This window comes from Condylura cristata, unplaced genomic scaffold, assembly GCF_000260355.1.
Source record: "Condylura cristata isolate star-nosed mole 26May11 unplaced genomic scaffold, ConCri1.0 scaffold00017, whole genome shotgun sequence".
Classification (NCBI taxonomy): domain Eukaryota; kingdom Metazoa; phylum Chordata; class Mammalia; order Eulipotyphla; family Talpidae; genus Condylura; species Condylura cristata.
The window spans coordinates 3,428,518-3,455,989 of record NW_004567118.1 but is presented as its reverse complement, the minus strand read 5'-3'; the positions used below and the strand labels follow the sequence as shown (position 1 = coordinate 3,455,989).

Here is a 27,472-nt window from a genome sequence, read left to right as displayed (position 1 = left end):
GCGGACCAGGGCAGGGATGCCTCCAGACTTGAAGATGGCCAGCAGCCCCTCGCGGTGGTGGGAGAGGTTGTGCAGGATGCTGGTGGTGCAGCGGGCCGTGTCCAGGTCACTGGTATTCTGCATGGTACGCACGACAGCCGCCACCAGCTGAGACGAGCCCATCAGGGCCCGTCGAGATGCCTCCTTCTTCGACAGCTGGTTCACGATCATGGCTGCCTTGGTCACTACCACCTGGGGGACGAGGAGGATGGGAAGGTGTGAGCAGAGGGGCCAGGAGGCCCTCCCACAACACTCAGAGGGACCCAGACCAGACTGTGCCTGCCAGAGGGGCTCCTCTGGGTCATTGCCTCCCTCCACCCCAGGGAGGACCCTCCTGGCAGACACCGGACCTCGCCCGACCTCACCCCTCCCCGCCCAGCCCCACCCCAGCCAGGCCCCTCACGGACCGGGTCCTCGTCGTTGAGCAGCTTGGTGAGCTCGGGCAGGGCCCTTGTGGCCAGCTCGGCGTCATCCTGGTAGTTGATGAGGTGGACAATGGCCGACTTGAGCAGCTGGGATGGCTCAGCCAGCCGCTGCAGGTTGGTGGTCTGCCCGTCCACCTGGGTGGTCAGCAGCAGCGAGCTGTCCTCGCCTGTCATGCCAGGACACATGGCTTCCCGCACCCTCTTGGCTCTGGCCGTCGTGGACATCTGGTACTCTAGGTCACCTGCAGGCCAACGGGCAAGGACTGAGCTGCAGAGGCGGGGCAGGGGGACGCTGGGGCAGGGCAGGCCGCAGACAGCCTGGGGTTCTCTGGCCTCCCCACCGGACCGAAGCCCTGGCCTACCCTCACAGTTCCGCCTCTAGTCTATGACCTCGGGGAGGTGACCACTGCCTCAGTTATGGCATCCATAAAATAAAGATTTGCCCTAAAAATAAAGGACTCACCTGCCATTGGAAAAATGTCAGCATTTATTATTATTGTTGACAGGAGTAGCTAATACTGTTGAACTTATCACATGCCTGGCAGTAAACTAAGTGCTTTTCTTACATTTTCTCCTTTATTCTTACAACCTTCAAGACAAGCACTATCATTAGCTCCATTTTACAGATAGGAAGGCTGAGGTTATACGTGAGGTTTTTTAAGAAGCCAAGCTCGGCTCTGAACTTAGACAGCCTGACTCCAGAGCCCAAACCCCAACTCTGTGCCCCTCCCTACCAAACAAGGTGGGGGGTCAGATGAGCCAACGTAGGTCTCTTTTCAACCCCGAAATCTCAAGATTCTAATTATACCCTCAGGAGGCATCTCTCCCATTATATGGGCCGGCAAACTGAGACTCATACAGCAGATCAGAAGGAAAGCCAGGACAGAGGGCTTCAGAAAGCAGGGCGGGTTCTCAGCTCAGACTCCAGGTCCCACCCCCTGGGTGGGCCCAGAGATCCCACAAATAGGTGCCAAGCTGCCCTGTCCTGGCAACTGTCCGATGCCCCAGGAGAGGGAGGCAGTGGTTCCACCCTCCAATTAGCCGGGAAGGCGGAGGCAGACACATGGCTTTCCCACCTGGATGCTGAACTTCTCAGCACCAGCACAACGCCAGGCCCTGCCAAGTCCAGGGGTGCCAGATGGGTGTGAGTTCTAGGCTGGCATTCTGGCCTCCACCTGCCATCAGGGAGGAACCCCGGTGTGGAGGCGAGCTCGGGAGCGCCCCTGCCTGCTCCTTTCCCAGCATTCAGGGGCCAGGAGGCATCTGCGGATACCAGTCCCAGGGCCTGGACACACCTCTGCCCTAGAGAGGCAAGTGCCCTGGGCTGGGGGGCGTCTCCACTCTGGACTGGACTCCAGAATTGAGTGGGACACTCTAAGTACTGGCCTCAGCTCCCTGCACCCACCCCCAGAAGCCTTCAGGCTTAGGAAACTCTATCTCCCCCTGAACGCTGGAGGGGGGCCCTGAGGACTGGAGCTCGGCCTCTGCATCAAACCCGAGGCTCCCAGAGAAAGGACAGTGCCTGCTCTGCAGTCCCTGTCCCCCAGGGGGCACAGTGATGCCTCCTCATCACACTGCAGTGCCCGGAAGGCAAGGACTGTGCCTCTTCCTTCAGGCTGACGGCACCCGAGGGCACCCAAGGGCACCCGAGGGCAAGGCGTATCCACTAGAGGCTGGGAACAAAAACCAGCCTCCCGCCATGGTGCACCTTCAGGGGCCGCTTCTTCCCTCAGGGGGTCCCTAAGCCTAGAGCTACGCCTCCCCCCCACTGGGTCTTTTCCAGCAGGAGCAGCACCTCCTCCCTCAGTCCCCAACAGGACGGCCTCAGCCTGGCTTTCAGCAGGAATAAAAGCCCCCCCCCGCCCCCCCAGGACCCCAACCTTGGTTCTGGGTGTAAGTGGAGGTCTTCTTGAGCGTATACTGGCGCCCGCAGGCCTCCTCCTCCTCCATGACCCCCTTGCTGCTGACCGAGGGCACACAGGTGTTGGCGCCCGAGTGGATGCCCGAGTCGTAGGTGTACGTCTGTTGCCACTCAGTCACCTTGATGGGTTGTTCGATCAGGTTCATCACCTCCATGGTGCCTGCTGGGGGCACAGAGAGGAGCCATCAATCAGTGGGCGTCCCACCACCACCTGGCCCCGGCTTCGGCCCAGCCCCGCCTGCCTGGTGCCCAGCGCCCCACCACAGCCCCACAGGCCGCGTGAAACGTGTTGGCGAGTGGGAGCATAAGGGCACCCCGGAGGGGTGGAGTCCCAGGGGTGCCAGGTGGGTGTGAGTTCCACACTGGCATTTTTGGCCCCCGGCCCAGACTGGACTGGACTCGCACGGGGGCTGGGGCAGTCAAGGGCCAGTGAGCCCAACCTGGGCCTGCACTCGCCTCGCTGTTGCGACCCAGCACGCCCAGACAGAGGCGAGCAGGCGGCTGTGGTGCCCACACCCCCACCCTGCTGGGGAGTCCTGGGAAAAGCTGCAGAGGTGAGGCAACCGCCCTGGATTGGGAACCGGGTGGGGTGGGGAAGCTGTCGGGGTGGGGAAGCTGTTGGACAGGTTTCTCTGGGGAGCCTGGCAGTCTGCTGGGAGCAGTTAAAGGGTCCCTGGGCTCCCCAGTGGCTCAGGGTCTCATTTTCCTGTAGATGGTGCTGGAGCAAAAATGGCCAAAGGCCCAGGTCCTAAGACCTTGTCTGACCCGACCCCCCCACGCTCCAGCTCCCAGAATTCTGTGCTCCACCAGCAGGCTGACAGCCATTTACTGGGCAATTCACCCCCTTGCTGAGCCCCAGTGTCCTGCCTGTAACATCACCTCCCACCTCCCCCAGAGGTTGTGAGGACCAGATTTAGGAAGGACCCGGGAGGTGCCTGGTGCAGGTGGGTGCTCAGGGCTGGCAGCTGTGGCCGAGCAGTGGCACTGCCAGCCACGCAGGGTGTCTGTCCACCTCTGCCCTCCAGCTCGCTGCCCTCCAGGGGGCCCTCCCCTCTCTGCAGATTTAGGTCTTTGGTCTCAGAAGAGCTGGCCCACTCCGCAGCAGGGAGGGGAGCGCCCACACGGGTCTGTGGTTCCCTGGATGTAGGACAGGTGGGGGCCAGCCCTCACCAGCAGGGTTCGAAGCACATGCCCTGTTTCGCACTTACAGACGTGGAAACTGAGGTCCCACCAGGTGCGGTGGCACAGGAGAAAGGGAACAGAAAAAGTCCCAAGGCAGGGGAACCAGAGGCGCGCGTGGGCACTCCCGTCCCTGCTGCAGAGTGGGGAGGGCCCCTGGCAGGCAGTGACGCCGCACAGGCACGAATGAGTGATACCAGTGCACCCTCAGACAGCAAGGGCAGCACCCCCACCTCCAGCCATTGCCCAGCTTTGCCGGGAGACGGGGCGGATGAGGGCAGAGTGGCGGGTGCAGCCTGGCCCACGCATCGAGTCTTTGTAGTGATGGGCCCAAGTGTCACCCTCGAGGAGGATGACGAGGAGGATGACGAATGACAGGGCCTCGGCTCTCCCGCCTTTTATGGTGAGCCCAGCTCCTCCCTGCTCTCAGCGCACCTGAACAGGCAGCGGCAGGAGCCAGACCAGCCCCAGCCGCCCCCTCCTCTCCTCCCATCACCCTGAGTGAGTCAGAGTTTCAGACTGATAAACAGCAGCGGGTCCAGAACACCAGACAGCAGCTCGGCGCTGCCAGATGTGCCCAGCTGCCTCTCAGGCATCAGGAGGTGCCCCCACCCCTCCCCCCACACAGCCCAGGTCTGTAATCTCTGGCTATTCTCCCTGCCCCACTCTGGGGGAGAGCCTGTCACAGGCCCCCGGCCCCCAGGCAGGCTGCCCCAACATCCAGAGGAGGGTGGCCAGCCCCGGGGTAGTGGGGGGACAGCTGCTTTAAGCCTCTCATGCCACCCTGCTAGCTGGCACTGAGCTGACCTCTCCAGGCCTGAGAGGTCAGGAGAGGGGTAGTCACCCCTCCCCAGAGACCACAGAGCAGTCCCTCTAGGGCCCCATGTCTAAAGGGGCCCCCGAGGTCGAAGCTGGCTATAGCAGCAGAGTTTCCTCCGGGGGCCCCTCACTACATGGCCAGCCCAGGCCTGTGGACGAGAGGCTGACGCTGGCCGCTGCCCAGAGCCAGACAGGGCCAGATAGAGGAGCTCAGTGGTCTCAGTGATCAGCGGGTACCCCGGCGTCCTAGACAGTTGCCTCTACCATCGAAGAAACCCCATTCTTCCTCAAAGCGACCCTGTGGCCAGTTTATGAACCCCGCTTCTAGGTGAAGCCCCGCTTCTACGTAGGGACTCCACACAGAATATGGCAGGGCTCTGCTTAAATCCGGGAAAGAGGGGTGCCGTGGATCAAGAAGCAGGGCTGGCATCCTACCCGGTGAGAGCGAGGGGCCGGGAGGAGAGGCTGGGGCGCTACAGCTGCCGCAGTCAGCACCGCTGAGAAGTCAGCTTCCCGGAGCCCCGGGTTCCAGCCCAGCTCCGCCACGAGGAGCCGGGGGCCCTTGGACAGTTTCCCTCCCGGGCCTCGTCTACACAGAGGCGGCCATGTGACAGCAAAGGAGAGCTGGTGCCTGGGAGTCCAGGAATCAGGAAGAGGGCTCCCCCGACACGAGGGGCTGGGTGGGCATGGTCAGGCTTGAGCAGCAGGTCAGATCAGAGGGGACACGCGCGAAGCCTCCTCTTCAGCAAAGGCGCTCAGGGAGAGCCCGCCGCCCCGGCAGGCTGGACTCAGAGCTCAAGCCCAGTGGACCGGCCGCACCTTTCTCCAGACCTGCTCCCAGGAGAACCAGGGAAACTGTCCCACAAGCAGTGAAAGTGCTGTTTTTGCAGTTCCCAGGAAGGAGGGGACCGCACCCGTGTGGTCTCGTCCCTCTCCGCCCTGGACCTGGGGAGCCGTGGTGAAATGGCCCGGACAGCGCCAGGGTGGAAGTGGGCGAGACAGACGCGGGCCCTGCCCATGCACCCTGGCCAGGGACGGGCAGAGCCAGACAGTGGCCCTGAGTTGAATGGGGTGCCTTTGTTCAGCAGCGGGCTCCACTGTTGACCACAAGGGAGGAAGCCAGCTCAGACAGCAGAGGGTGGGGTGGGCGAGAGTCTGGTAGGGGCAGGAAGAGAGGAGACAGGGCCCTGAGCAGGGAGCCTGAAGGCCCCTCCCCTGGCAGGTCCACTCTGGTCAGAGGCAATGGGGCGACTCTGGGCAGACCCTGCCCTTCAGCCCTGCACCCTACATCCAAAACTGTCCCAGTGGGGTGTGGCCTAGACCTGACATCAAAAACAACTCCCACCAGCCTCCTGTCCCAGCCAGCGCTGCTGGGGACGGTCCTCTGTGGGCACAGCTGGGCTGGGCTGCAGGACACCAGGGTCAATAAAACACCTGGGGAACAGGGCACCCAAGAGGTGTGCAGGAAGCAAAGCCAGGGACATTGAGGGGGGACTCAGAGCAGGTGGGGCCCTGGAGGTGCTTTGGGCCCAAACCAGCCGCTGTACAGACTTGATGGGCCTGGACAGCGATGGAGGCCAGGCATTGTGGCAGAGTCAGGGCAAGACCCCCCACCCCCCACCCACAGGCTGTATGAGGGAAGGGGTGCGCAAGCCACTGCTTTCCTCAGAGTCGATGGGTCGACGCATATCTGCTGTTGATAGGAAAGGGCCAGGCAAGTGTCCTTCTCTGAGGGCGGCACAGAATGGAGATGAGGAGGCGGCACAGAGACAGGCCTGGCCAGCTGCTTCTCAGGACCCAGGACACAGACAAGGCCCAGGCGGCCTTTCTCGCTCTCAGCAAACAAGAGCTAGGCGGAACCTGTCTCCCAGTGAGGCCAGAGCCTCCTGGCAAGGGGCTATAGGGAGGGAGCTCTGGAGGGCCTGGGGGGGGGCCAGGGGGAGACCTGCCACAGCAGCCAGGTCAGGAAAGCAGCTCTCAGGGAGAGGGTGCTCCACAGGGAAGCAGCCCCTCGCTCTCCACTGCCTCTGGTTCCAGCAGAGATTTGGCCAGGGACCCCAAGCACAGATGGAAACAGACTCGAGAAAGGTCCAGAAACAGGCAGCACTGCTTCCTTTGAGAGCCCTTTCTCCCCCACCAGGCTGGGGCTTCCCAACCTGGCCTCCATTCTCAGACTGGTGGCTCAGGGAGGAAGCCCCTGCAGAATAGAGGTTCCCTGGCAGGGACTGTGATTTTCCCCACCAGACTGGTCATTCCGAATGGGCAGACACCGAGCGGGCACCATGAAGAGCAGGGCTCTGGAGACAAGAGAAGACAGAGAAGCCCATCCCCAGCTTCCGGAGGAAAGCCTAACTTCCGGTCTGGAGGGCAGCCCAAGCTGCTGTTGAGGACTGGCGGGGGTTGGGAGGCTCAGGTCAGGCCAACCCAGCTGCTGTTTGTTTTCTTCCTTCTGGGCTCCTGCCCAAAGCAAACAGGCCAGGGTGGGAAAATGAAGGGGACTTGGAGGAGCAGGAAATGCCTCCCGCCAGGTGGCTCGACCTGGGGAACCTCTGGGCACCCTTGGGAAGGACTCCAGCTGAAGGGCCATCCCCTGCAGGTCACCCTCTGTGGGCAAAATCCCAAGCTGGCAGGTAACCCCAAATCAGGACCCCTGGGAATAGAAAAACACTTTACCCAGCCCCAGGGAGCAGCGGCAAAGGGCTGACATGCAGCGCCTCACCCAGCAGGCCTGGCTGCCCAGATGCCAGCTGGGACCAGCTCCTGGGCGCCACTCCCCAGGGGGCCCACTCCTAGAGGCTCCCACCTCCCTGTCTGGGAGAGCAGGGAAGACTGACTTAGGACTTAGTTTCCTACTCAGAGTAAGCTGGAGATCTCCAGTTTGGATAAAGGTTTGTTTTTCTATACAGAGCATGAGCTCATTGAGATTGAGATGAGGATTGAGAATCCTAGGAGGCTAAGAAAAGAAAGGTCAAGGCATGGGCTGCAGCCAGAGGAGTGGGGTTAAGGGTGAATTGAGGGTGAGTTTTTTTCCTCTCTGGCAATTTTTCTGGACTTTCCTAATTTTTACAAAATGGTTTGTTTATTTATGCATACAAGAACTGGGGTGCAGGCCAGAGCTGGGGGGGGTGAGAGGATTCACCAGAGAGAGCGGGGAGCAGAACAGGCAGATCTACAGAAACTGCTGAGGGGAGCAGGGGGTGAGACAGGAGAGGTCTGCCGCGCCACGTGGGTCACTCCTGGCTGGGAACCGAACTCTAGTTTCATAGGGCCGCACTTAGCCCACTGTGCCACCAGGGAGGGCCCGTTGTTTTTTAACAACAATTGGATACTATGTTTTCCATTGACAGGGGTCTCCCGAGGTCCCCATGTGCAGGCACCTGATAGCCCACCACACCCCACGGCCCACCACGCTCCACGCTCTCCCATGAGGACAGCCAGGAACAAGGTGGGAGGAAAGCAGGCGTGTGACCTGCCCTTTGCACACCCCGTGAGTGAGCTCCCTGCCCTTAGCACCCCTGAAGGCTCCGGTGCCACGAGACTGAACAAAGCAGGCCTGGGCAAGAAGTTGCCAGAAATTGGGGCAGTCCACACCCCTAGACTTCCATGGGACTCAGCCATGTGCCAGGAAAGAGTGTCATAGTGTCAGTCGCAGGGACAAAAACAAAGATGACCTGCTCCAGCCACACTGTGCTGCTTTCTCACCTGCTGGCGGACATCTGCCCTCACAGCCAGGTCTCTTTCTACCAAAAGACGCAAGACTTAGAGTCTCCCAGGGACCCCAAGAGACTGCAGAGTCACCCCAAGGGTAGTGATTCCTGCCCACCCTTTTGCCAGGCTGATGGCCATCCCCCACCCAGCGCACCCCGATGGGGCTTGGCTTCAGCCTCTTCTGCGTGGGCCCTGAGCTACACCTCTTCCTCTTGTCTTGACTCAGGAGCTCGCCCTGACAGACACGGCCTGCATTCCTTCCCCAAGTCTCAATTCCACCCACAGTCTCGGTGGCTCCTGTATCCTCAGGGTGATGAGAATAGTAAACCCTGCGCCCAATTTGGGGAGATCGGATGGAAATGACTTCATCCTTTTCCTTCTCTGTCACATCAAGTCTTCTCGGGCTTTTCTTCTCCAGGGTCAGCAAGCTCCGTATCTGGGCCCTGTCCTGACCTCAGGAGGCCTGGAAACCCTCTGTGCAAGCTCAGTACTCACTTCCCAGGCTCATCCTGGTGCCAGGTGCCTCGTTGGCAGAAGTGCCGAAGACAGCCAGGGGCACCACTGTCACTGGAGGGCCGAGTCTGTCCGGGCCTAACCCCACCCCCAGAAAGGTTCTCCCAACAGAAGAAAACTCTCCTTCCAGGCCCCAGGCTCCTGGCCCTAAAGTGGAAGCCCAGGTAGCTCCCACCAAGAGCACCCTGGCAGCACCAACTGGTACAATCCAGCAGGATGTTGGCCCAGTCCAAATCTGACTCTCGTTTCTCTCCACTCTCCAGGGAGCAGGCCCCCCTTCATCTTGGCACAGCTCCAGCCCCCCAGCAAACTCCCACTTCCTATCCTGGACAAGCCCAGAACAGCCCACAATTCTGCCCAGCTCAAGTCAGGAGGCAGCTTTGACCCCTGGTCTCCTCTCTCCCTTCCCTGATGTCCCTCTCCACGCACCCCACCCCACACGGCCATACAGTCCCCAACACAGCTCTAGGACTTAGACAGAGAGCCCCTTCCTGCAGGAAGGAAAAGCCAAGCTACAAGGGAGGTTTTAGAGGGCTGGAGGCTAGGCCGTGACTCACTGTTCTGACACATCTACCCCCACCTTCACCACCCACACATACCTTCCCCGGCCCTTGTAAATTCTCTTCTTCCCAAACTCTCAAGCAGAGGATCCCAAAAAAGGGTGGTAGAAATTTCTTCCCAGAGGTGCAGCAAGGAGATAGAGCAGGATGGGCTCACCTTGGAGTCAGAGACCCTGCTTGGGTCTTTGCTGTGCAACTTTGGGCAAGTTACTTCACTTTACTGAGTCTCAATTTCCTCACCTATAGAAGGTGGTAATGCTATCTGCCTCTAGGGATAGTCACTGAGATTCAGGCAGAACTGTTAGTAAAAGTGCCAGGTATCTGTAAGACAGGACTTTTTAATTCATCTCTTCCTAAGTACTTATTAGGTAGGTAGGCATTATTCCCATTTTGCAGAAGAGATTACTAATGCTCAGAGAGGGGATGTGATTTGACCGAGGCCACACAGCAATCAAAGATAAAGCTGGAATCCAAACCCAGCTCAGTCCCAGCCCAAACCTGTGCTCAGAAGCTCCCCAGCATAACCGCTCTCCCAATAAACAGCCCACCTCATTCTAAGGTGGGTTCCTATCCCCAAGCCCACATCACAGGCTGGGGAGGGAGGGACTCTCTCCTAGGTAAGGGCCATGCCCACTGCCCATGGTAAGGTTCCACTCCCAAGGCTCTCCAGGAGGTGAAAGAGTGCCATCTCCAGCCTGACCTTCACTCCCCAGCTTCATTCTCAAAGCCCTGGCATCCTGATGGGAGGTTCCAGAGGGTGCGGGGTGGGGGTGGACGCACTCCTGTCACCCAAGCTGGGGCTTGATCTAGCAAGAAATGACTAATTGGGTCCTATCTTTTTCCCCACCCTCTCCCTCCAGTCCAGTAAGTGGCACACTTTCAACAGGCACCTCCAAGCAATACTTCCTGAGTATTATCTTTTCATCAGAGTCACAAACCAGATTAGCTAAACTACTCATTTAACCAATGTGATTACAATCCCTTCCCCTCCTCCACCTTGGCACCCAGAAAAGGGAAAACAGGTTCTCTTTGCCTGAACTCCACGGCTCCCTCGAGGTACACTGCCCATTAGAACAGAAGACGGAAGAGGGTTCTCTCCTCAGCCTTCCCCAGACCTGAGAGGCCAGATCAGATCCCTACCCAGGGGAGCTCTCCCCCGGGGGTGGGCCTGACCTGACTGGCCCCCACACTACCATCTACAACCTACCCTGAGCTGGGGCACGCAGCCCTGATCCCCCCTTCTATCTTGTCACCCCAGCACTGAGGGAGGGAGAAGGGGGTGCTTTTGCATATCCCTTCTGTTCCCCAAGGAGGCTAGGCTCCAAAGTTCTTCAAAAAGACCACACTTCAGATCTTTGGAAACCAGGGTCGGTGGAGATGGCCACTCTGGCCAGTGGAGGGATTCCCAGGAAGTGGTGCGGGGAGGTGGCTAGGGCAGCTCTGCCCAAAACTACACCCCACCCCCAAAGTGTCCCCTCCAGTCCCACTTTCCCCATCGAACTCAAGAAAGGGAGGTGGGTGGGAAAAGATAGCAAAAGCCTCCAGAAGGAGGCACCTTCATGATTCAGAAACCGAATGGCTATTTTGCCTCTTTTGCCTCATTCTCCGAGTTCTGCCTCAATGACCAGCTAGCTCCAGAACTGGCAGGGTGGGACGGTAAAAAACTGGCAGGATGGGACAGAGTTAAAAAAAAAAAAAAGAACAATCACACCCCCCACCCACCCCGGCCCAGTCCCACCCCCATTCCTGGGGAGGGGGGCAGAGCCAGGGAGAGAGTTATCAGGTCGACCTCTACCGAGGGGGTGTGGTGGTCCCCGGAGGCAGGAAGAGAAGGAAGAAGCTGCTTCCCCTTTCAGCCCCCCCACCCCCAGGCCCCAGGGGCCCAGCAAACAGGATGGAGTGGGGGTAGGGAGGCCAGGTCAGAGCGCAGGCACTGGCCTGGGTTCGGCCTGCAGGGACTGGAGGACCCCGTAAGGCTGGGGAAGTCATGGGCAAGGAGACAGGAAAACCCCCTGAGAGAGCTGGCATGAGTACTTCCTCCTGGAAAGTTTGTTTTGGGCGATTTTTCCGACAACAGAGGTTAGAGAAAAAGGGTAGTCTTTTTTCCCTATCAGCGCTCCGAAGCAGCAGCTACTGGAAACTGGGCCAGTGAGTTCGCTACCTTGCAGGAGCCCACCACCACACCCCAGTCCCAGCCTCGGGTGTCAGACCCTTGCGGTGCAGACTGCCCTGCGCTAGTTTCTCCCGCATCCCACCCCACCTCTGCTGCAGGAGCCTTAGCCCGGCACCCACCAAGCAGAGAGAGTTGCCCCAGGTACAGTACCGACCTGACTCCGGGACTGGAGGGCAGGGCCTCTGGACTCCGTAAGCTCACCTGCTCAGCAGGTAGGGCCCGCGATGCTGGGAAAATGTGCACTCGGCCCCCACACTTGGGCAAGCCTGGCGCAGACAATAGGGCCCCACCCAGGCCTGGGGGAGTTGGGAGGGAGGGGAAGCCAGGATGACGCGTGAGGTGGGGTGAGGGTGGCCCCAAAGAGACCAGCAACAGCAAGTTTCCCAACAGTACATTCCCGCCTGAGGAGTGAACCCTGGGATGCAAATGAAGAGGGTCAAAGTCTCCCCTGCAAGCCCAGGCCAGAGTCAGAGAGGTGGCATCAGAGGAGCTCTGGAGCTCCGCCGGCTCCTGGCCCCAGGAGCCGTGCGACCCCGGGGACACCTGCCCGATCCCTCCCCGTCCTCCTCTGGACTTCAGAGCCCCAAGGAGCGCTGGGCTCAAACCTCGCTCCCCCTTAGTCGCCGTGCCCAGGACCCCAGAGCGCCCCCTGTCGCCGGTGCAGGGTGGCGCCCCCTGGCACCCGCCCTCACCTGCCCTGAAAAGGCGAGGATCGGCCTCTCGGCCGCGCGCCGCCCTTCCCTGAGCCCAGAGATCCCTTCCCCGATCGTCCGCACCTGTGTGTGGAGCCTGGCCGGGCTGGGTAGGGATGGGAGCCGGCGCGGGCAGCGAATTGAGGTCTGCGCGCTCGGGCGGCGGCCGCTCCGGACTCTGGCCAAGGCAGCAACTCCGTAACCGAACAAAAGGCGAAGGGACCTGACAGCCAAGCCACGCCTCTCGCCCCGGAGCCCCGCCCCCAGGGAGACGCCCACCCTCCGAGGCGGGCTCACTGGCTGCCTCTCCTGGCTGTCCTGCCGAGGGGCGGGGCCGCCCGCGCAGTCCTCGGCCACCGCCGCCTGTGTTTATGCCTTGGCCATTGGCCCCAGGGACTGCCTGTCGGCTCTGGGGACTACAGAGATTCCAGCCTGACACCGCACCTATTGGCAGGCAGAAGGTTACTTCCTCCCGATTGGGCGAGGAGCTGTCAGTACGTCTAAGCAAAAGGACCAATGGGAAAGACGGGGCGTGTCTTGCCCCACCCTAACTCTCAGCAGGTAAGACTCATTCATTACTCTCCCCTTCCCCCTACCTGTCCAACAGGTGAGTCAGGGGGTGCCATGGGAAAGCACAGACGCCTTCACAGGCCCGCCAACTCAGCGTCAGGCTGCTGCTTCTTTGGGCTTATTCACCTTTGCCACAAAGTCGTAATAACATATTTGTGGAGCATTTCATGAGCTCATTGCTGGGCTGGGGTTCCCCCCCCAAGATGGCGGGCTCTTGGGATTGAAAATCAGGAGTCCTTGGTTTGGTTCTGCCACTTAGTGACTACGTGGTCTTCAGCATTCACCCTGTTGCTCCCCACCGTGAATGGGTACATTAGCTAGATCTCTCACACAGATGTGTGGAGGTCGAATGAAGCTTTGACTTACTTGGACAACTGGTAAATGTTAGAACTCAAGTCAGTGGCATGGGCTTTTTTTTTTAAGATTTATTTATTTGTGCATACAGAACTGGGGTACAGGCCAGAGATGCAGGGGCAATGAGAGGCTTCACCAGAGACCCCTAAAGTGGGGAGCAGAACAGGCAGATCGTCGAATTACACTGCTGAGGGGAGCAGCGGGCGGGTCAGGAGAGGTCTGCCGAGCCATGTGGGTCACCTGGGGGCAGGCGGGGATCGAACTCATGCTGCAGTGGCTTTAGCTTCTTAGTGCTGCGCTTTAACCCGCTGCGCCACCAGGCAGGGGCCACACTATGGGATTTTTTAAAAAATTCTTCCAATGATTTTGAAAGGCTGTGAGGACAACAAATGCTGTTTGTTTTAAAGATGGGGAAACTGAGTTTCCATGAGTCCACAGAACTAGAAAGGGCACATGCTAAACTAAATCTCCTTTTGTCTCATTTCAAGGACCACAAACCACAGGTCTCCTGGTGGAATAGCAGCTTAGACACAAAAACGTTAAAGCAGTGGGAAGGGGTGAGGGTGGGGAAGCAAACTCAGTCTCCTGGGAAGACAGAAGAGCAATGATGGGGTGCAAAGATGGAGACGGGAGTGGTGTAAGGAGGCTTTGGTGGGTTTGGAAAAGATCAGGCAGCGAAGCTACAGGAAATCAGCATGGGCACAAAAGGAACGGACAGCCAGCTTCTCCGTGGCTCAAGTCTATTAGCTATCAGAGGGAGCCCCAACAGGTGAGTGAAGAAGACGGGGCGCTTCCTTTCTGTGGCAGTGAAGTGCAGGCCTGCTGGCGCAGCCAGTGTGAGAGGCAAAGGCCAGCCGTTTCTGGACACTCGGGCACGGATGCACACACCATGTGTTGGGCAAACCCCTGGTGACACGGGAAGTGAAAAATGACCCCCAGGGGCGAAAAGTGGGCTGGGGGAAGCAGGTCTCCCCACCCCTCTGTTGGGGGAGTGACTGTTGAGGAAGGGTCCCCTTCAAAAATGTTGTCTAGCCCCAGAGCTGGCCACAGGATGGGTTAGGCAAAGGCCCCTAGTGGGATCCTTAGCCCCTTTCCCCACCAGAAAAAGAAGCAATGGCTGAGCAATCTCACTTACTTCTCAAGTTTGTGCCACCTACCACATCTTCCTGTTGACATCTACACCCCTAATCAGTTACCATCATCCCCCATGCCAGGCCCCTGCCCTGGGGTCCCTTCCCTACCTCCTGCTTTCCCCTACCTTGCCCAGACCCAGCCACCCGCCTGCTACCCTGCCATGCCATGCAGTGGCCCTCGCAGTGGGGGGCGTGGGGCTGAACCACAGTCCTAGGCTGCCTTGCTTCTCCCACCCCCCAATTCCCCTGCCCACCTCCATCTCCCCCCCGCTTCCACCCCATACACACACCCAAGCCTGCTTCACTCCCTCTTTTCTCCTGACTTCAGCACACAGCAGGGTAGGGCTGGTTGACAGCGGAGGGGTGGAGGAGTCTGGGTGGAGTAGAGGAGCCGAAATAAAACTTCAGAATGAAGCCTGTGTGCGTACATGTGTGTGTGCGCACATCACCCAGAACGCTCCCGAGTGTCTCAGCCTGGAACCTGCCGCAACACGCCAGCCCCAAAGCAAAGTGCTCGGGTCGGGGCTGGGTGAGGCGCCACCAAGCAGGAAATTCTGGCAGGAGAGCTCCCAGATGGCTCCTCCCAGATCAAGGGCTTTGCTGCGCCTGTATTACATGCCAGTCTACTAGGCACCTGCCAAGCACAGGGGTCCATCTGTAGGACACAAAACAATGTTCCCTCGATCAGCTGTTAGGTAGGAGTGTGGCCTCACAGGCTGAGGTCTGCCGAACACCAGGGATCAGAATGAGGGCTGCCGTGGCCTCCTCTGTAGCTTGAACCTGAAGGAAAGGCCCTCAGAGCGGCTCCTCCCGGCCTGTATAGGCAGGGATCTCCGTTTGCCAAGTTCCCTGTGAGGGAGGTGCTCCAACCTCCACCGGGACACCTGCTTCTCCTTCAAACGCTGCAGTCTAGCCACAGAGTCCTGCCAAGGACACTCAGCTCTCTGGCCTGGAGCAGACTCACAGGCCCCCAGGAATGCAGGGGCTCAGTCCACCTTGCAGCTTCCTAGGGCCTGAGAGTAAAGGACTCACCCCACTGCCCTGCTGCCAGGAGTAACTGGCAAAAGGGGCCCAAAGAGGACCTGTTGGGAGCGGGGTTTGCTGGAGGGGAGTGCATCCCCAGGGGAAGAGCAACATAAGCCAGGCACCCCCTCAGCTCATCTGACTTCCTGTCATCCTCCATGAGGAGGTCTCTGGGCCTTATAAGGAGGCGGAAGGTTTCTGGTTCTTGTTCAAACTCTCGGTCTTTCTCTCCAGGAGCTCTTTCCCCAGACAGAGGCAGGAGGAGACTTAGGTGGGCACAAGACACACGCACACACACACACACACACACACACACACACACGCACCCTTCTGTGCTGACACCCTCGCACCTCAAGAATATGCAGCCATGGGCCCCAATTCAGGTGCACAAATGCCTGGCTTATCAGCACTCTCTCCCCAACACACACACACACACACACACACACACACACACCATTCTTCCCTCCTCTTGGGTTTAGGCTGGCCTGGGGGACAGCATCTCTATAAAGGAGGCCAGGGTGAACAGGTGGACAGATGCCACACCTCAGACTGGTGACATACTTTTCACCACACAGCATGCCCTCACTGGTCTTGCAGCAGGCGAAAGGGGAGCAGAAGACGGGAGATCCTTCCAGGTGGCAGACTGGACTCAAAGGCAATGTGACTAGCCAGAGGCCTCTGGAACCTGGGCATCTCTCAGGATCCCGGACTGGGCTGGCTCTCAGCATCCCGGCAGAGTCGTGGCTCCTAGGGGACTCCCCCAACCCCAGCGCCTTCTCCTGGGCTCATCCCTCTCCCGTGGGAATCTCACTCAGCTACTGGAAATGCCTAGCCCAGGGCCTGCCTCTTGGACCTGCAGGCTGTCACGCTGATCTTCTGCCCCAGAACAGACAGCAGCACATGTTGGCAAATGGGTGATGATGAGGGGCATGGCTGGGGAGGGAAGGACACAGCTGGACTCGCAAATTGGGGTGTCCAGTGTGTGCCTGTGCTGGAGGCCCCGTGTGCTGAGGATGTGATCAGGAGGGAAGACGGGCCAGAGGCTGGGGGGCAGGGAGCAGTTTTCTCCCTGCCGCAGTCTAAGCAGGGGCTGGGTTCCATCAGCCTTTCAGACCATGGTGCAGACGTGTGTCAGGGATATCTCGGCAGTGTGCTCTTGATCTGAACCTACTTAGATCTATGGTATGTGGGTCTCCCCTGGCGCTCCTGTCACCGCTTGCTGGGAGGGGAGCTTGCTAGGGTGACCCTTTGGGACTGGACAGAGGATCCTGGCTACAGAGAACCCAGGGCCCCCAAGCTTTCTGACTGGCATGGACCCAAGTGTTTTGGGAGCCTGACGGGATGTTGCAAGGCCCCCGGGGTGGGGGTGCTCCTGACATTTTCCCCTGCCCTTTGTCCAGGGGAGGAGTCTAGAGGCTGGAGGCTGCCCACAGCCTGGCCCTGCGGGTGGGCGGTGGTGGGGAGGGCTTATAGTGACAGAGGTAGCTTCTGCGCTTTTCCCTGCAAGGCCTGTGGGCGGGGATGGAATGTCAAAGGGAAAACTGGGAGACAGGAAAATAGAGATAGGAAGGGCCAGAAATAGCTCAGGCCAGACCAGGGCTGGGGCCCGGGCAGGGGCTGGCGGTGGAGAGAGAAGGCTGAAAGAAGGGTCACCCCCCCCCATCTTTCCCTACAAAGTGCAATTATAGGACCCCGGAAGCCCCACAGGTGGGCTTCAAGCATCATAACTGTGTTCTAAAGTGGGGGGTCCCTGGCCCTTTGGGCAACCCTTTCCCCTGTCCTGAATGACTGTGGTGAAGAGAGGGGTGAATCTGTTCACCTGAGTCACACCCCTTCCTGCTCCCGGACAGGGCGGCTCACCTAACAGGCTGACACAACGGGAGCCCCACCCACCCTGCCAGCCGCCTGCCCCTCCCTCCCGCCCTCCTGCAACCAGCAGGAGCTGCCTGCCCCAACAGGCGCGCTTCCCACTGAGAGGCCACCCCTCCCTGCAGGGGGGAGGGGAGACGAGACCCGTCTAGAGCCCTTGGAAAGAGGACCCAGGAACAGTATAATCAGAGGCTCCTTCCGTGTACATATGGGGAAACTGAGGCTGCAGCCTGCACTTCCCTAAGGTCCAACAAGTAAATCGGTCCGGCTGGGAGTGGAACCTTTGCCTCCAGCCCACCAGCCTACTTCTGCCAATTGTGGTTTCTTCCCATGCCTGCAAAGTGGGGGTGGGGGGCAAAGGGTAGGGAGAGGAAGGAGATAAGGATCAATTTTGTGAGAACTCACCATGGGGTGTGACTTCAGGAAAACTTAGAGAGCCAGGGCTGGGGGTGGGCTGGGGGCGGGCTTAGACCCCCAGGGATCTAAATCTGGAACACCCCCCTTCCACTAATCTACAGCCTCTGAGCCACCGGAGCACCACCTAAGTCAAGACAATCAGTTATGCAAAGAGACCTTCCCCCACCAACCCGGGGGGCCTTCTTGCTTCCCCGTCCTGGACTCCACCTTGGTGGGAGCTGGGCCAGGACTTGGAGGCCCCCCCAAACCCGTACATTAATCGCATCTTCTTCAGAAACATCCCGTGGCCACCAGGGAATTTGAGAGTTGAGATCTTTGAATATTTCATCAGCATTTCAGCCTCCAGTTGAAGAAGCAGCCAACTTACAGCTCATGGGTAATTTATGGTTCCAGCAGAGAACCTAGAAGTAGTGAGGGGGAGGGGCAGGAGGGTGGGGGAGAGGGAGACCTGGACCAGGCTCCCCCTTCCAGAGAGTGGAGGGGAGGGTTGAGGGAGGAGCTTCCAGGCCAGGGATATTTCCTGGGATATTTTTGAGGATGCCAATGTATTACTGAACAACAAACAAAAAAACAGTGTTATGAAAATAACAGTGCTGAAAGTTAAAGTCATATGACAGGATTTTCTCACATTATTCCTGTCCCTGTGTGCCCAAACCTCATTTGAGATAACAGAAATTTAACGGGAAGTTCTTTATGTCTGTGAGACTGCAAAATGTCTCACAGCTTCCCACTCCCACCTAGGCCAAGGAGAGAAGTCAGATTCCCCATTAGATTGACGCAGCCTGGCTCCTGCCAAGCTGCGTTGCCTCCCCCAGGAAGGCCACTGGGATTGGACCTAGAGCTCCAGGGAAAAGGAAGGAATCTCTTTTGCCACCCCTTACTTTGCCCCGGGAATTTAACATCATACTTTGCTTTTAAAAGGAAAGATGGAAGAGGCTGGTTTCCCCCCTCCTGACCTCTTTGTGAATGACCTACCTGAGTGAGATTCAGAGAAACATGTATGTGGTGGAGGAGTCAACAAGCAGGCATGTCCTCTAACTCAGTTTCCCCACCTGAGTCATGGGCATGAGAGGCATCCCACCCTAAGGGTTGTTTGGGGGATGGAAGAGATGCTATCTGGGTACCCTGGCGCCAGGTGGGACCTGGCAGGTGGTGATTATGGGGATTACGGGGTGATGTGTCCACACATTGGGCCTCGGGTTGGGCTGTGGCCAGCTCCAGCAGCCGCCCCAGCCCCCACCGCATCCGCCAGGCATCTTGGAGCTTGATGATGGCAGGGAGCGGGGTAGGGTTGTGCCAGCCTTATTGACAGTCAGCCTTGCCTTGGGAGCCCCAGTTAGCCTCTCTGGGCCTCAGTTTCCCATTCCTGAAACTGGTACCATCTGTTAGGGCAGTTATTGGAGAGAAATGGCCTAAATGAAAGCTCCGGAGTGGGGGAGCCGTGGGGGCTTGCTGTGGGGCTGCAAGCACTTTCCCCTGTCAGCTTATGCTCGTGGCCCTAATGCCGACTGACTGGCACAGCCTTCTGACACAGGAAGGGGTCACTCTTTGTCCCCAGGGGAGACCCACTCTCCCAGAGAAGGGGAGCTAAAATTCTCAAACCTAACAGGGAAAATTTTCCATTGGAATTCACTAGAGCTTGGGAGTAGCCTGGGAGGCTTCCCCTTCCCTGGCCATGGTCACAGGGTTCAGCTCGTCTGTCTTCAGGCTCCCTAAATCCCTCCATTCCCATGAGGCTGACAGTGGGGGCGGGGAGCGCAGGCTGGGCTCTGGGCTCAGGTCTGGGAGGCCAGGGTGCTTGGCAGCCGCTGCCTGCCTTCCTCCCCACCCTCCTTCCCCCTCTGTCTTCAGGCCTTCACCTTCCTCTCTGCAGCCCCAGCTGACAGCCTAAAGGGACAAAGCCACAGAGACCTGGAAGGAAAAGGCTCAACCCACTTGTGCCACCACCGCCCTCAGAGCACCCTGACAAGCTGTTGTCCACTCCTCAGCCTGAGCCTTAGCAGAGGGAACTGACTGTTTTGAGGATCAGAACAGGCTGCCAAGTGCTGAGCACACAGTAGGTCATAAAAAGCTGCCAAGTGCCGAGCACACAGTAGGTGTTCAACGCAGTGTCCCGGCGATGCTCTCCATAGGATGGGCTCTTCCCGGGGCCAGGGCCAGCATACCCCGTGGCACCTTAGTCTGGCCCTATTGTGCCAGGACCCCCAGTGTCTTCTTGGACTCTCCTAATCTCCCTGTTACACTGCAGATGCCACCACTGAAGAGGTGCTGGGTGAAGGTTTGGGGCAGGTAAGGAGGGGCTGGGTCAGACCAATGTGGAGGAGCCAGGGCGTCTGGACTGGGTGGGGCTCCATGAATGGGCTAAGGGGCCCCAGAGGGCCCAAGCTGCCAGGCCAAGACTCCGTCTCACCGGTTTGGGGAGCTGGCTGTGCAGCGGAGAGACGCTGGCATCAGGGAGAGGCGGGAGGGGCTGGCGGCCTCCAGCGGAAGGGGAGCTGACTAAGAGGACTGCTGGGGCCGGGTCAGCCTGGGCTAAATCTTGGATGGAGGGGGAGCGCCTAGAGAAGGGCCAGCCCTCTGCTCCCAGGGGAGCCCCCCTCTTGGCCACATCCTCAGAGGTCACTCCAGATGCACGTTTGCATGCACTCCTTAAACTGCAACTCTTCTCTCCGCCCCCTTTCCCATCTCACTGATCTAAAAGAGTCATACATTCATTTATTGTAACATTCCTTGTTACTGCCTGCCTTTCCGCTGGAAGGCAAGCTCGCAAAGGGGCTTGGCCAGGTTTGTTCACCGCTGCAGGCCCAGCTCCTGCAGTGCAAGCAGCACATAGTAAATGCTCAGTAAATAAGCGCTGAGCACGTGTAAGAACGCTAGCTAGCCCTGCAGGCAGGCTCGCTCCGACCCGCGCACGCACACACGCTGGGTCCCCAGGCCTTGGCCACTGACATTCGCAGACACCTACGCAGGTCCACTCGCTCACTCACACCCGCGCAGGCACCCAGACCTCTCACTCCTGCGCACAAGCACCGTCAGACTCTCACCCAGCCGCCCAGATTCTTTAGCTGCGGCTCATGCAGGCACGCTAGGGCACGTCGCTCCCCACCCCGGGGGCAGCCCCGCCCAGAAACGAGAGGCGGGGCCTCGGGGAAGCTGACCGAACTGCAGCTTGGGGCCGGAGGACCGGGCGGGGCCACCCTGGAACCTGGGGAGACGCTACCTGGCAGACCCACCTATGGGAGGGAGGAAGGAGTGAGGTCACCGGCACCCCCAGTCTGGACCCCGCCCGTGCTCCAGACTGCCACTCGGTCTTCCTGCCCTCCATGAGACCAAAGTTCCAGGGGAGGGGTTTGGGGTGCGGTAGGTAGGTGCCCTCCTGGGCACAGAGGGGGCGGGGCCCAGGCTCGGCAGACTGGCAAATCTAGGGGAAGGGCGGGGGTGTGGACGGTGAGAACTGGGCATCCCAACTCTAACTCCACCCTCCAGTACGAAGAGTGCTCCTCCACCCTGTCCCTCTCCCTCCCGGAGGCCAGAACCGAGGGGAGCTCGGCTGAATGGTCCCTTGACTGGCCCTGGCCCTGGGTCCCTCCCTGGAGCGGCCCCGTTTGCACCCACTTCTCTACTGAGGAACCGGGGGCTGGGGGGGGAGGCTAAGGGGGAGCTGACCCCCACATCTCTGGACTCTTTGCCCCAAGAAGCAGGCTTCGCCATCAGACCCGTACACCAGGGCTCCTGGGCAGTAACGCTTGGGATGGGGAGGACGGGCAGAGGATGCTCGCTGAGTCTAAGGAACCTGGGTCAGTAAATGCCTGCAAGTAAAAGCCGGAGGAAAATGTCTAGGCCCCATCCCCACACTCCCACATTCCCCAGGGGAGGCGGTGCTGAACCAGGCAAAAACAGGCCATCGTATCTGAGAAATCCAAACCACCTCCCCGGGCCTCTGGCGGGAACGCGTCCTCGCGCCCCCTGGCGGCCACTTGCAACGGCGCACCGCTCGGGTCTCCAACACGGCTGTGCACCGGCTGGGCTGGGCAGCCTGGACACCGTTGCATTTAGACAGGAGGGACGATGGGGCAGAGGGAAGGCTCTTTGGCCTCAGCCGGCTCTGAGGGGCCTGGGCCCCAGGCACTGTGATTCATTCAATAAGAAGTGTTTATTTAGCACCCACTGCCGGTGTGCCAGGAATGGCTGGTCTGTCCCGCGCTCTTCACAACTGCCCCTGTTGTCTCAACAGTTCAGGCCGAGGCCCCAACTACACGGAGCTGGAGCTTCTCCTCCAGGAGACTGCCCCAGTGGGAGAGCACTAGGCAGGAGGCCCGCCCTCAGCAGGGGCAGCACCACCCGCCCCCCCTCCCTGCTCCTGGGACCCAGCAAGGAGGCAGGGATCTGGGCAGCACTTGCAGGTGGAATGGGAGGGGGCCTGGTCAGCTATGTCCATTTTACTTTTTTTAATAAATAGCTCTTGCCACTGGCCCAGGCTTCCCGAGATCTTGACAGGTATAGGGTGGCTCTCTGTCAGGCTAATTCAGGCTCTGGTTCTGAAAAAGAAAGGAGGGAGCATTAGGGTGCCCCCACCCCCAGCCCAACAGGTGTCTGGGCGCTGTCCTAGGAGGTTCAGCAGGCAGGAGTGGTGGGGCTCCGAGGAACAGGCCTCAGCTGGTCCCATCTCCTGCCACCATGTGGGACAGGGGTTGCTGAGAGGCTAGAAGCCTCCCGGGATGGGCTCCAGCCCCCAACACACACTCCACTGCCTCTGCAGCTGGGTGCTGGGTCCTTCTGTCCTCAGCCTCCATCCCAGGCTGCACCCCCCACCATCCACAGAACCTGGCGACTGACCAGCCTCAGCCTCATCGCCCTTGGCATCCGGCTCCTGCCACCAGTCAGCATAGATGCCTTCTTCATAGTCACCCTCTCCCTCAAACTCGGCATCAGATGGGGGGTTCTCGGGCTCCACCGGAGATTCTGTTTCCTCCAGCTCCATCTAGAGAGCCCGGGATGGGGGTGGGGGAGAAACCAGGTAAGAGCAGCAGCAAACCCAGATAGCCATGCCAGACCAAGGGGCCCTCCTGGCTCATCAGTCCTGAAGCCTCCCCCACCCCAGCCTTGAGGTCTCACCCAGGAACTATATGAAGGCTTCTCCCACAAGGTCCTGTTCCCAAAATGCCCTTCCCTGAGCTGATGAAAGGGGCCCCACCAACAGATTTCAATGTGAGCACAAACCTGGTCCTCTATACTGGCCAATTTTTTTTTTTTAAGATTTTATCTATGCATACAGACCTAGGGTACAGGCCAGAGGTGCAGGCGCAGTGAGAGGACTCACCAGAGACAGAGAGGGGAACCGAACAGACAGATCGATGAAGTACACTGCTGAGGAGAGCAGCGGGCAGGTCAGGAGAGGTCTGCCGCACCATATGGGTCATCTCCAGGGCCGGGGATCGAACTCGCACTGAAGTGGCTGTGGCAGCTTCGCAGTGCTGTGCTTTAACTGGCTGTGCCACCAGGGAGGGCCAGACCAATTTTTTTTTTAAAGATTTCTTATTTATGCATACAGGACCTGGGGTGCAGGCCAGAGGTGCGGGGGGTGACAGGATTCACCAGAGACAGAATGGGGAGCAGAATGGGAGGATCTACTGAAATACACTGCTGAGGTGAGACCTTAGAGGCCTGCTGTGCCCTCTGGGTCAGCTCCCTGATGGGGGAAAGAACTCACTGCAGTGGCTGGTGACAGCTTGATAGCGCTGTGTCTTCAAGCCCCGCACCACCAGGGAGGCCTCCGCAGGCCAACTTTTATGCACAAATATGTGGCAAGGAGACTGCTAGTCCTGATATGCCAGCCCATGCTATTTTCCAGGCCAGGAATGCCTTTACCTTGCCTGCTGTGCCCACAAGGCTCTTGCCCAGCCTTCCAAAGCCAGGCATCAGCTCCAGGATGTGGCCCTTGAAGGATGAGCCTACTGGGGGCAGGAGCCCGCAGCAGGGCCCCACGCTGACCCTCCCCTGCACCGCTGGTGGCTCCCTTGCGGGGCTGTGCCATTCATCAGCCCAGCCCAGCCCAAGCACGGTGCTCCAGGCAGCACTATCAAGCTGGCTTCCGCTGACTGAGCACCTGCTCTGTGCTAGGGCCCTGCCAAGTGCGTCGCCTACTTGAGCTCATTTAATTCTGACCACCATGGCACAGGGTGGGCATTATTCTCCCCACGGGGTGGATGAAGAAATGGAAGTCTGAGGGTTTTCTCAGAACTGCCTAGAGCTGCTGCCCACCTGGCAAGCGAGAGCCGAGTCTGGCCCACACCAGTGTGGGCTCTGGCAGTGTCGGTCCAGCCCCATGGCAGTGAGTGCAGTCACCGGTGCATGAAACCGGGGTGGATGAAGGAGCACCGAGCAGAAACTCAGGCTCTCAGGCCTGCACTCAGCATTGGGGTAGCAAGCTGTGGTCCTCCCCAGGGCCCTGCATACACGCATGCATGCCCTCACGGGCTCGTTCAAACTGTCTCTGAGCTTCTACACCATGCGTGGGGGAGCGGGGAATCACTTGGTCCCCTGTCCTGGAGTGCCATCCTTTAGGAGGCCGGCTGGAGAAGGGGCGAGATGGACAAGAGATGCAGTGACTCTAGGTCCCGGCCAAGGTGGCCAGGGAGGTGCTAAGGGTCAGAGCTGGCACTGCAGGCCTAGAGAACAAGCTGTGATTAAGCAGCCAGGGCTTCCTGGAGGTGCCCCTGAGCTGGACCCCAGAAAAGGACACTTGGACACTTCGAGAAGGAGACAGGAACACACCAGAGGGCAGAGACGGGTAGGAGAGGGTCAGGACGGGCCAGCTCTCCTGTTTCCACAAGAGCCCAGTGAGAGAACCTGGGTCCTCCCTCCATCACGGCAGCCACAGCTGGGAATGCAGGGGCCTCTCACCTCATCGTCTGACTGCAGGTATAGGTGTGCGAACTCCAGCAGCTCCCGCAGCTCGGCGGTCTGGTTGTGGTAGAGCCTGGCTTCCTGGAGGGGGAGGGGGTGAGCCTGAGCCTGCTGCCAGATTGGGGGCGGGGGCTTGGGGGGGCAGCAGAGCCCTGGGACCTGGCTCCTCGGTGCCTCTCCAGCTCTGGGGGTCAGCTCGCATGCTTGGAGTGACCGAAGGCCACAGCTGCTCGGAGTGTGGGCTTAAGAATCCGGGGGCCCCTTGAGAAAGCACAGTCCCTGGGCAACGTCGCCCCTGGAGAAGAAAGCAGGGGTGGCAATGTGTGCCCCTTACTTGCCAGGCTTGCTCATGGACTCCAAGGGGTTCCCTTAGTTCGTCCAGTCTGGGGGGTCCGTGGGGACAAGAGCAAGGGCCGTCGGTGAGGGTGATGAGGGACTGGGGCAGGAACAGTCTGGCATTTTTCTTTTCCACTACCAAGGAAGCCAGGGTGTCTCAGACCAAAGTCCCACGCTGGAGCTGGGTGCTGGCGAGGCGGGCAGTCCCACTCCCACTTTGCAAGTGAGGCAAGAGATTTCGAAAGGGCCAGCAATGTCCCCACTACCTCGGAGCTGGTGGACCTGGGACCCCAACCTGGGACAGACAACACAGTCTGTCCACCCTGTCCTGTCCTGTCCTGTCCTCCCGCTACTCCCCCCAGTGGCCCATAAGGGCCCCGATGGCAGTGCCCACCTCCCGGGGCTGGAAGTCCTCCTCCTCCAGGCCCCAGCGGGCCCTGTGGAAGCGGTAATAGACCAGGTTCTGCTGCATGACGTTGTCCCCGGGGTCAAAAAGCATGTAGCTGGCGGCGCTGCGGGCGGCCTGGCGAACGTCGTTCACTGCGGGGGACAGAGAGCGGTATGGCCCTGGTACCTCTCCATCTCAGAGACAACCCCCACCTAGCCCACCCCAATTCCCAGTTGAGTCCAGTACCCCCCACTCCCTAGCCACCTCCCAAAACACCTGTTGGGTACCTCACCCCACCCAGCAATAATGCAAGCAAAAATGCACGGGGCATTTACAGGGTGCCAGTCCTGAGAAACTCATTTGAGCCTCACTGTTACTATTAACACCCCCATTTTACAGGCAAGTAACATGAGGCAAAGACACTAGGTGGACTGCTTAAGCTCACACAGATGGAGAAGGATGGCCTGGAGAAGTCCAGGCCAGCTGCCCAGCCCTCAATCGCTCTGGACCCAGTAAAGGTCCCAGATCTCAGCCCATCCACTCCAACTTCCACCTAAGCTTGGCATCTCTGCGTTGCAGTGACCCTGGAGATGTCTGTCTCAGCCTCTCCTGACACCAGCCATAAGTCCTGGAGCTTTTTATCCGCCATATGAGTAAGGATCCCTTGTCCTCTATATGAGCCTCAGTTTCCTCATCTGAAAAATGGGTCATGTCAGCTGCAGGCAGAGGTGAAAGGATCAAGTAGGAAAAGCAGCCGTGGCCGTTCTATGCAAACTGTGAAGCGCTGTGCAGCTGGTGGTCTATCATGTGCTCCAGAGGCCAATCAGACTCTGCTCCCTCCCACCTCTCACCTGCCCAAGCAGCACCAGGCACCCTCCCCCACTTCCTCATCACCCCTAGCCTTCCTCCATCCCGCGGGGGGGGGGGGCACCCTCCCATTCTGTGACACCCCCAGTACAGTGCCTCCGGCCCACCACCCCTCCAGGAAGCTCACGCTTATAGTAGGCAAACTGCAGGTAGTGATACATGGTGGCCACGAACTTCTCCACAAAGTAGCCACCCACGTTGGGGGTCAAGTTGGTCTCACAGTCCACTTTGCACTGCAGGGATTCTGCAAAGAGATCTGGGGGCGGGGAGGCAGCGGTGAGGGGCTGATGGGGGTGATGGATGTCTTCAGGCCGCATCTGGGCTGGCTCAGCCTGCTTTACCCCACTCCCGTGACATGACGCAAATAAATGCTGAGGGGGACACGGAACTGAGCTGACTGGCCATGCCCACAGCCACCCAGCCAGAGGGAGCCAGGGCATGCGGTTGCAGGTGGGACTGAAGTCCAGCTAGGGAAGCTAAGGTTGGCTTTTCTGCCCCTCACTGAAGGTCACCTGAGGTCAAGGATCCCCAGGGGCAGATTTCATTCTGCACACACAGGCTGGCGGCATGCCATCTTGGCGCCTGGATGCCTGCATTGCCCTCTGCCTGGAAAGCCTGGCCCCAGCCCTCCCCCAACTTAAGGGCTGACACATGTCCAACACCTTGGACGCCGGTGATTGTAGCCCTTGCACACAGCAGCAGAGGACCTGTCATCCTGCCTGTCTCGGTCACCTGAAGGCTCCCCAGGGCCAGGACAACACCTGGCTCCAGCCTCCTCCCAGACAATCGTCAGATGTTCCATAAATTAATTGTATGGAATGAATATTTGTATTAGGGGCCCCAGGAGAAGCGGGTGCTGTGATGGAAGGATGCCCGCAGAGCCTGGGGTGGGGGGTGTGGTACCTGCTATGGCTGGGTAGAAGTCCTTGAAGTCCACCCGCTCCTGGGCCCCCTCACAGCCAGCCAGGCACCGAGCGAAGACAGCCAGGTACTCGGCCAGGGCCCGCTCCATGTCCTCGGTGCTGCCACGGAAATCGCCGCTGTTGTAGAGCTTCACCGCCCGGAGGAACACAGCCTGGAGGGGAGCGTGGCAGCGTCAGCAGGACGCTCCCCCAGGCCCGTGGGGGGCCAGCCCAGTCCTCCGCCCACCTCATAGGGCTGGGCCTCCATGTCCGTGAGGGGCTCATCGGCGGCGTCCAGCAGCCCCCGGTAGTAGCTGAGATACTTGGCGGTCAGCTCGTGCTTGGGGTTCCTCTGGAGGAAGGTGTAGGCCGCGGCCACGGCCTTCTCCAGTCGGTTGGCCTGCGGGGCGGGGACAGCGAGGGCCAGTCGGCGGCCGAGTCCACACACGGGCTCGGCGCCCGAGACCCGCCGGGGCTTGGGGGGAGGGGTCGCCCACCTTGAACTGCGCGTAGTGCAGGTACTGGTAGGGCAGGCGGTTCTGGAAGTCGCGCAGCAGCTGCCGCGGCGGGTAGGCCACCTGGAAGGCGGGCAGCGTGCGCTTGCAGCGTCGCAGGCAGGCGGCGCGCTCCAGGACGTGGCCGAAGAGCCACAGCTCGCGGGCCCACTCGTGGGCCGCG

At 59.6% G+C, this 27,472-nt stretch overlaps 2 protein-coding genes across 2 annotated transcripts in view; both read right to left on the bottom strand.

Moving 5' to 3' along the window:
• Positions 1-12,246, bottom strand: part of JUP (junction plakoglobin) — a 25,953-nt gene extending 13,707 nt beyond the window's left edge. The window contains exons 1-4 of the mRNA XM_012726036.1: positions 12,114-12,246; positions 2,345-2,548; positions 447-706; positions 1-231 (exon numbers count right to left, since the gene is read on the bottom strand). Coding sequence (XP_012581490.1) covers positions 1-231; positions 447-706; positions 2,345-2,540 — 687 coding nt within the window. The 5' untranslated portion in view covers positions 2,541-2,548; positions 12,114-12,246. The remainder of the gene's footprint in view (positions 232-446; positions 707-2,344; positions 2,549-12,113) is intronic.
• Positions 12,247-21,551: 9,305 nt separating this feature from the next.
• P3H4 (prolyl 3-hydroxylase family member 4 (non-enzymatic)) lies at positions 21,552-27,471 on the bottom strand (the record flags this gene model as incomplete). The annotated part of the gene is made up of 8 exons (XM_004684953.2): positions 21,552-21,933; positions 22,232-22,376; positions 24,299-24,382; positions 25,032-25,177; positions 26,020-26,148; positions 26,796-26,967; positions 27,042-27,194; positions 27,292-27,471. Coding segments are annotated over 8 exons (1,032 nt in total), but the record flags the coding sequence as incomplete, so codon positions are not given.
• Between the last annotated feature and the right edge of the window lies 1 nt (position 27,472).